The 9,521-nt window shown below is 38.1% G+C and overlaps 2 protein-coding genes across 2 annotated transcripts; both read right to left on the reverse strand.

Annotated features, from left to right (window-relative positions):
• Nucleotides 1–2,337: 2,337 nt before the first annotated feature.
• Nucleotides 2,338–4,225, reverse strand: LOC117823111 (hepcidin-like). Its single transcript, XM_034698176.1, has 4 exons — nt 4,113–4,225; nt 2,930–3,173; nt 2,760–2,843; nt 2,338–2,596 (listed from the first exon to the last, which is right to left on the reverse strand). The coding sequence occupies exons 2-4, from the start codon at nt 3,014–3,016 to the stop codon at nt 2,501–2,503; spliced, it is 267 nt and encodes an 88-aa protein (XP_034554067.1). The 5' UTR covers nt 3,017–3,173; nt 4,113–4,225; the 3' UTR covers nt 2,338–2,500.
• Nucleotides 4,226–5,140: 915 nt separating this feature from the next.
• Nucleotides 5,141–6,267, reverse strand: LOC117822350 (hepcidin-like). Its single transcript, XM_034697035.1, has 4 exons — nt 6,240–6,267; nt 5,791–6,034; nt 5,620–5,703; nt 5,141–5,414 (listed from the first exon to the last, which is right to left on the reverse strand). Exons 2-4 carry the CDS (start codon nt 5,875–5,877, stop codon nt 5,319–5,321), a joined length of 267 nt encoding a protein of 88 aa, XP_034552926.1. The 5' UTR covers nt 5,878–6,034; nt 6,240–6,267; the 3' UTR covers nt 5,141–5,318.
• Between the last annotated feature and the right edge of the window lie 3,254 nt (nt 6,268–9,521).

Here is a 9,521-nt window from a genome sequence, read left to right on the forward strand (position 1 = left end):
TGTTATCATTCCTGTCTTATTCTGAGACACTAAGCTTTAAAATACTGGTCAAATATTGATTAAAATAAGTTTCCCTGCTAATTTTAAGATCACAGTTTTTAAAATATTCCGTCTTATTTTAAGAAATCTTACCAAGCAAATTTTCAATTGTTCTATTGGCAGATTTTTTTTGCTTGTTTCAAGTTAAAAGTACCTTGAAATAATTTTTTCCTGTATTTGGAGGGGCATTTTTTCCAGTGCATGCATGAATCTGAGGAGAGATGAGATAACAGGTGCAGGTGGATGATGGAGAAATAGTGGGACTGTAAGTATGAGTGCAGTACAGGGGCAAAGTGGTGGTGGCAAAGAGACTGGATATCTTGCAGCTGAAGTCAGGGGATGTATTTGTCAGGTAACTGTGAGAATGACAGCAGCTGAAGTTGCCTACTTGAAGGAACTAACAGGCGCCGCTGCAATAAATGGAGCTACAATCTGTTCACAGAACCACAACTCAATTGAAATCAGAGTTAGATTTTTTAAACAAACACTTTATTATTAAAGGGATAGTTCAGCTTTTTTAAAGCATTCTTGTATGAGCTACTTGTCATCAGTAAGTAATAATAATAATAATAATTTCATTTATAGAGCACTTTTCAAAAACCAAGTTAAAAGTGATTTATATGGGCAGCAAAATAAGACAGGCAGCTCATAAAATCATACAAGTATAGATAAAGGAATAAAACATACTTTAAAAGACATAAAATTCCCCTTAAGGAACTCCAAATTATTACATATTTTAGAATATATTTCTTAAAATGGTTGAAATAAAATACAATTCTGATAAATCAGGAAAGGCTCTACAACCAAAGTATGTTTTCAGAAGAGATTTAAAAGATCTCACTGACTCAGCAGACCTGATCTCCTCTGGCAGATAGTTCCAAAGTGTCTGACCCCCCACTGCGAACGCTCTGTCCCCTTTTGTTTTCATTTTTATATTTGGAATGCACAATAAACCTCTGCCCGAGGATCTCAATACACGTGTCAGCTCGTAAGGTAAAGGTCTGTTATATAGTTAAGAGAAAGTCCATGAAGAGCTTTAAAAGTAATCACTAAAATCTTAAAATCAATTCTAAAACATACAGGGAGCCAGTGCAAGGAAGCTAAAACTGGAGAGATATGATGGTATGATTTTGCTGAGTTCTGTACAGTTTGGAGACGATCGAGGGATTTGTTGTGCAGGCTGCTAGAAAGACTGTTACAATAGTCCAGGCGTGATGAGATAAAAGCATACAATCTTCTCTGTGTCTTTAAAAGTTAAAACGGTGTGTGTCACCAGCACCTCTTGGCATACAGCAGGTGCCTCTTTTATTGTTTGGCCCCTGCCCCTCAAACAGCCTGAGTACGCCACTGGGTGTGACAAGAGTCCCACAGCTCCACCAGCCAGATCGCTTCTAAGTATGCCTTAACTTCACCAGGGCAATATGTCAGCACCCACCAAGTTGGTATTTTGGCTTCACTTTCATACAACAAGAGGGAATGGAGGGGCGCTGTTCATATTAATATACAGTCAGGTACCCTCACACACACAGCCCTGCTGACTCTGACATTCACAGTGACACCATGTTGCCTCTGTTACATCTCTGGTACTACCTCTAATGCTGGCTCAGCAGCAATACAACCTTACCCCACCACTTTGCCTCCGTACGTTTTCATGGAGGACAAGGCGTAACTGAGGCAGAACAGTCCTTACTGAACAGGCAATAAAGGGGGCGTGTGTCACACTGCACTTACTTCAACTTAATAATGTGCAGCCAACACCAGGCCTCTGCTATAGTACCACATAAACTTCTGCGTAGAACAACTTGCCAGCCATTTGGCTATGTTTGAGTATGATCATAGTTTTAGATGACATGAATTAAAAAAAAAGCTAAAAACCCACATTTTTGTCTGTATAGTCATTCCAGTTCATTTCCAAGCATATGCGATTCTGTAATTGGCACTAAAAAGCTACTATGTGCAATTCTCTGCCATAGATGTAACCTGCTGGGATTCTGTTTCTGTTATTTCGACTAAAGACATCAGTTTGTGTGGTCTCAGTGGTAGGTAGGTCCCAGCATGGAGGTCGTGGTGCTTACTTATTGGTTTTTATTATAAAATGTTGAGTATTGCTTTTTCTAAACAAAGGTTCAAATTCTTTTGTGTATGAAAACACAGTTTAAATAACTGTTATCCACTTTAAATATAATGCAAGTTTATTTACAGTATTGTGTACTTCAGAGAACTGTACTGTATCATTTACAGGGACTGTTTTGAGAGATGTTTAGAACAAAAGTAAGATTATGGACATTTTACTCAGTATTTAAAGAACCATTGATATTTATTGGTCAAACACTGTAACATAGGCACACACTGAGCACACAGTATGACCAAATCTGAATGGATATACATTTAACTCAGCAACAAGGTGTTACATTTACTAAAAACAATAAACCAAATTAAGTGTTGGTGTGGGCAGGAGTCCTCAGAATTTGCAGCACAGTCCACAGACACCAGGGGTGCAGCAGCCACAGCAAATTTTACACTTCCCACTACGCTTCTGTCTGCTGTTATACGGCATCTGTGTAAAAGACAGAGTTAAGAGTTAAAAGTGTTCATCATCATCATCACCATCATCATCATCATCATCAACAGTCACTTTTATGAACTCTTCTTAAATATAAAGAGCATAAGAACTCTTGGAATAATAATGTGCTTCATTTTATCTGTTGGACTAAACATACCATCCATGCATCCACTGAGGCCTCTGGGTGTTCAGAATGTTCTGCAACTGGACTGTCATTGTTATTTGGCTCTTCCAGTTGAACCTGTTGAACATCAAACTGAATTTGAGCATCTTTGAAGACAGCCATGAATATTTATCAAACTGCATGAATATGAGTGAAGTTCTTACCTCAGTGACAGGGACAGCAGAGCTCTCCTGGATACAAATGAATGTGAGCACGACGGCTACAACAACTGCAACTCTGAGTGTCTTCATCTTTGAGACGGTCAGTTTATTGGGGACTCTTCAAATCCTTTGACTGCTTCTTCTGTTTGATGGTTGAGATGGGAGATGTGTTGATATTTATACTCACCTTAACCACCCACTGTACAGCAGTGACAGTGACAATGATTGCGTCACTCTCTGAGGGATGCTGGGAATGAGAATGGGAAAGTCCTCAGGAACGAAAGACTGAATATTCTACCATACAAATCATTAACTTTTTTGACCTTCTATTGGTTTGCTTTGAGTGCAATCTTTGCTGTGATTTGATACATTTACTGTAGAAGTTTGGCTGACTGACTTGAATTTCAAGCAACTTCAGTTTGATACATTTATTGAGCAACAACCAACTTTACCTGATTCATTATTCACCCCATGTTTCTTAACATAACTTACATAACACAAAGAATATCTACAGTCACCTGTTTCTGAAACATTACACTTATCTTTAGAAGAGGCACATTATTTCCAGTCACACTGATCTGACATCATATTGTGGGAAGTAGAGTAAGCTCAGAGTCAGAGGTGTAGTTTTTTTAGTTTTTTAAAGTGACACTTGGGGCATAGTTTTTGCATTTATTTGACAGGACAGCTGAAGAGAGACAGAAAATGTGGGAAGCAAAGAGTGGGAGAAGACATGCAGCAAATGGTCGAGGCCAGGAGTCGAACCCTCGATACCTGGGACAAGAACTATAGCTGCTGAAACTACTAGTGTCTTCAATCATGTTCCACTATGAAGCATTAACAACATAACTGTACAACAATTGAAACACTGTTTATAAAATCAATTAACAGGCCCATGAGCCTTTGCTCTGATGTGTTCGACCAAATGACTTCCCACATGCAGGTTGCCTCATTATTTGTCAGCAGAAAATGCATCAAGCTGATCCACACATTATAAAAGAACCATGTTTTCTGCATAGGGTGTGAAAGCTGACATAACTATAATGCAACATGGTGACAATGAAAGGGAATTGGATGGTGATATTGGCTATTCCTGCTTACCAAGACGAGTGTGTGTTAGCTGGCAGAAAGAGAGAGAGAAGATACTACAATGTGGAGAACAATAGAAACAGTCTCTGTCATTTACCTTTTGTGTTGATGAGTTGCTCTTGTTTAGTTCAGTTTTTTCTTTGAGTTGTCATCTGTCTTTAACTTCTTGTTTTATTTTGTAGATCACCTTGTGTTATACTTCCTGTTTCCTCCCTGTTTGTGTTCTGGATTAGTTGTTTATATTTATGCCTTCATTTTTATTGTTTATAAGAGATCAATTTATTTTGTTTTATTCCTTGTGTGTGTGTGTGTTTGTGTGTGTGTGTGTGTGAGAGTGTATGTCTGTGTGTGTGTGAGAGTGTGAGAGAGAGAGTGTGTGTCTGTGTGAGAGTGTGTGTCTGTGTGTGTGAGAGAGAGAGAGAGTGTGTGTCTGTGTGTGTGTGTGTGTGTGTGTGTGTGTGTGTGTGTGTATTTTCTTTTGTTTCTTACACTAGTCTAGTCTATTGTGTTTCCTGTTTTATTTTGTATTTCTTGATCCCTGTGTGTCTGTTTCAGTTTGACTTCCTGCCCTTGTGTGTTTCCCTCCACTTTGATTACCCTCATTAGTTTCACCTGTGCCCACACCTGTTGCTCGTTACCCAGTGTGTATTTAGTCTTAATAGTTTATTATTATTATTATTATTATTATTATTATTATTATTATTATTATTATTATTATTATTATTATTATTATTATTAATGTGCACTTAAAGGAAAGTTTAATTTTATCTGTTGTGTTTCAGAGTCCTTATAGCTCTGCACATTGGTCCTCCTTTGTTTATCTGTGCATCACCTGGACTTGATTCCACTGATCTCCCTCATATAAACCTGTAGATACATTGGTATTATTTTTCCCGTCTCAAAAATCTTCATATTGTATGTTTGCAGAGACAAGAAGGAGATGTAGAAATTATCATTTGCAAGTTGCACACAAATACTGCAGGAAAAAAAAATAGATATGTCCCGTGCATGAGAGAATGGAAGTAGTAGTGAGTACTGAATCCAATGAATATGAAAAAGCTAATTGTTTATATAACAATGTGGAAGTTGTGCATATATGGGGATGAAATGACCCAGGGAAACACATTGTATTTGCTACTTCACTTGTATTTGTATGATAAATTACAGTCAGCAAATAGTCAGCATATCATGAAGTTTATGTTATGGTATTCACAACAACAAGAATGAAGCATAAATACATTCATCATGAATGCTCCAATTGATCAAGTCGTATTTGTGAGTCTAACTATTGTTTGAAGAATCCTCAGAATCTGCAGCACAGTCCACAGACACCAGGGGTGCAGCAGTCGCAGCAAAATTCACAGTCGATGCCACGCTTCTGTCTGCTGTTATACGGCATCTGTGTAAAAGACATAGTTAAGAGTTAAAAGTGTTCATCACCATCATCACCATCATCATCACCATCATCATCACCATCACCATCACCATCATCGTCATCATCATCATCAACAACAATCACTTTTATTAACTCTTCTTAAATATAAAGAGCATAAGAACTCTTGGAATAATAATGTGCTTCATTTTATCTGTTGGACTAAACATACCATCCATGCATCCACTGAGGCCTCTGGGTGTTCAGAATGTTCTGCAACTGGACTGTCATTGTTATTTGGCTCTTTCAGTTGAACCTGTTGAACATCAAACTGAATTTGAGCATCTTTGTAAGACAGCCATGAATATTTATCAAACTGCATGAATATGAGTGAAGTTCTTACCTCAGTGACAGGGACAGCAGAGCTCTCCTGGATACAAATGAATGTGAGCACGACGGCTACAACAACTGCAACTCTGAGTGTCTTCATCTTTGAGACGGTCAGTTTATTGGGGACTCTTCAAATCCTTTGACTGCTTCTTCTGTTTGATGGTTGAAATGGGAGATGTGCTGATATTTATACTCACCTAAACCACCCACTGTACAGCAGTGACAGTGACAATGATTGCGTCACTCTCTGAGGGATGCTGGGAATGAGAATGGGAAAGTCCTCAGGAACGAAAGACTGGATATTCTACCATACAAATCATTAACTTTTTTGACCTTCTATTGGTTTGCTTTGAGTGCAATCTTTGCTGTGATTTGATACGTTTACTGTAGAAGTTTGGCCGACTGACTTGAATTTCAAGCAACTTCAGTTTGATACATTTATTGAGCAACAACCAACTTTACCTGATTCATTATTCACCCCATGTTTCTTAACATAACTTACATAACACAAAGAATATCTACAGTCACCTGTTTCTGAAACATTACACTTATCTTTAGAAGAGGCACATTATTTCCAGTCACACTGATCTGACATCATATTGTGGGAAGTAGAGTAAGCTCAGAGTCAGAGGTGTAGTTTTTTTGTTTTTTTAAAGTGACACTTGGGGCATAGTTTTTGCTTTGATTACCCTCATTAGTTTCACCTGTGCCCACACCTGTTGCTCGTTACCCAGTGTGTATTTAGTCTTAATAGTTTATTATTATTATTATTATTATTTATGGGCACTTAAAGGAACGTTTAGTTTTATCTGTTGTGTTTCAGAGTCCTTATAGCTCTGCACATGGGTCCTCCTTTGTTTATCTGTGCATCACCTGGACTTGTTTCCACTGATCTCCCTCATATAAACCTGTAGATACATTGGTATCATTTTCCTGTCTCAAAAATCTTCATATTGTATGTTTGCAGAGACAAGAAGGAGATGTAGAAATGATCATTTGCAAGTTGCACACAAATACTGCAGGAAAATAAAATAGATATGTCCCGTGCATGAGAGAATTGAAGTAGTAGTGAGTACAGAAAAAATCATCGGTGTCGACCTGCCCACCATCCAGGACTTGTACCGGTCCCGGGCCAGGAAACGGGCAGGTAGCATCACCGCTGACCCCTCACACCCTGGACACAAATTCTTCAAACTCCTCCCCTCCGGCAGGCGCTACAGATCACTGTGCGCCAAAACAACCCGTCATAAGAACAGTTTCTTCCCCCAGGCTGTCACTCTGATGAACACTAAACCATAACAGTGTCATACCTGTCAGATAAATACTCTCTGTAAATATACATGTAGATATACAATGCAACAATTCTCAAAGCAGAATTCCATATTTCTATTTATTTTATTATTTAACTTCTATTTTTATAATGTAAAAACTACCTCTGCTACTCACCACTGCACTTTATCATATTATTTTAGCCTGTACATATTAGTCAAGCCTATTTTTTGTTTCTTGTATTTATAGCTGATGTTATTGTTATTATATTTTTTATTTTATTTTTTATTGTAGTTCTTATTCTTATTCCTATTCTTATGCCTTGTACAAACAGAGCACAGTTTACTAAAGTCAAATTCCTTGTGTGTTCAAGCATACTTGGCGAATAAAGCTGATTCTGAACTGTACTGAGTCCATTGAATATAAAAAAGCTAATTGTTTATATAACAATGTGGAAGTTGTACATATATGGGGATGAAGTGACTCAGTGAAACACATTGTATTTGCTACTTCACTTGTGTTTTTATGAAATTGCAGTGAGCAAATAGTCAGCATATCATGAAGTTTATGTTATGGTACTCAAAACAACAAGAATGAAGCATAAATACATTCATCATGAATGATCCAATTGATCAAGTCGTATTTGTGAGTCTAAATATTGTTTGAAGAATCCTCAGAATCTGCAGCACAGTCCACAGACACCAGGGGTGCAGCAGCCGCAGCAAATTCTACACTCGATGCCACGCTTCTCTCCAGGGTTGGAAGGAGTCTGTGTGAGGACAAAAGTCATGAGCAAAGAGGTTATCACCAGCACCAGTCACTTTGCTTTTTATTCTCTGCTTCTGTGGACAGAGTGTTAAAGCACTTGGAAATACAACACTACCATTTGTATCTAAATTGCTTCGATATTGGGCTGAACTAATTCTGTTAGCTGAACGTACCGTCAACGAGCTCCCTGCGGTATCTTGCTCTTCAGCAACTGGACCCTCATTGCTCATCATTTCTTCCGGTTCTTGAACCTGTTGAGCATGAAACCAATTTTTACTGCCTATGCAAAACATTTAAAGCAAATTTATTTGTAAAAAGTATAGTAAAGTTCTTACCTCAGTGACAGGGACAGCAGAGCTCTCCTGGATACAAATGAAAGTGAGCACGACGGCTACAACAACTGCAACTCTGAGTGTCTTCATCTTTGAGACGGTCAGTTTATTGGGGACTCTTCAAATCCTTTGACTGCTTCTTCTGTTTGATGGTTCAAATGGGAGATGTGCTGATATTTATACTCACCTAAACCACCTACTGTACAGTACGTACTGATAGTAACAATGATATCTTCATTATCTGAGGGATGCTGGGAATGAGTAAAGGAAAGTCCTGAGGAACGATAGACAGGAAATTCTGACATACAAATCATTAACTTTTTTTGACCTGCTTATGGTTTGCTCTGATTTGATATTTTTACTGTAGTGGTTTGGCTGACTGACCATTGAAGTCTGAGCAACTTAAGTTTGATACATTTGTTGAGCAAAAATCAATTTGCCCTATATCATTTATCCACCCCATGTTTCTTAGCATAACATCCATAAGACTAACAAAATTATATTTATGACAGTCACCTGTTTATGAAACACTCTGCTTATCTTTAGAGGAAGCACATTATTTCCAGTAACACTGATCTGACATCATATTGTGGCACATAGTTGAGTGGTGTAATGCTCAGAGTTAGAGATATATTTTGACCAGATTCTTCTCTTTCCTTCACAATAGGAGCACAACTGTATTCACACCCTGAGACCGTACAATGACCAGAGGTCTCTATCTGCAGCGGCATCCACGCTCACTTCGTCAAACTTGTCAACTGAGACTATAAGACACTGAAAATGTCTTAAAGCGTGCACAAATATGAAGCATCACTAACAACATAACTGTGCAATTGAAATGTTGCTAAACAGTGTTTATAACATCAATTAACAGTCCCATGGGCCTTTGTTCTGATGTGTTTCAACCAAAGTTCAAATGACTTCCCACATGCAGGTTGTGTACTTCAGAGAACGGTTCTGTATCATTTACAGGGACTGTTTTGAGAGATGTTTAGAACAAAAGTAAGATTATGGACATTTTACTCAAAATTTAAAGAACCATTGATATTTATTGGTCAAACACTGTAACATAGGCACACACTGAGCACACAATATGACCAAATCTGAATGGATATATATTTAACTCAGCAACAAGGTGTTACATTTACTAAAAACAATAAACCACATTAAGTGTTGGTGTGGGCAGGAGTCCTCAGAATTTGCAGCACAGTCCACAGACACCAGGGGTGCAGCAGCCACAGCAAATTTTACACTTCCTACTACGCTTCTGTCTGCTGTTATACGGCATCTGTGTAAAAGACAGAGTGAAGAGTTAAAAGTGTTCATTATCATCATCATCATCATCATCATCATCATCATCATCATCATCATCATC

The sequence above is a fragment of the Notolabrus celidotus genome, chromosome 12 (genome assembly GCF_009762535.1).
Source record: "Notolabrus celidotus isolate fNotCel1 chromosome 12, fNotCel1.pri, whole genome shotgun sequence".
Classification (NCBI taxonomy): domain Eukaryota; kingdom Metazoa; phylum Chordata; class Actinopteri; order Labriformes; family Labridae; genus Notolabrus; species Notolabrus celidotus.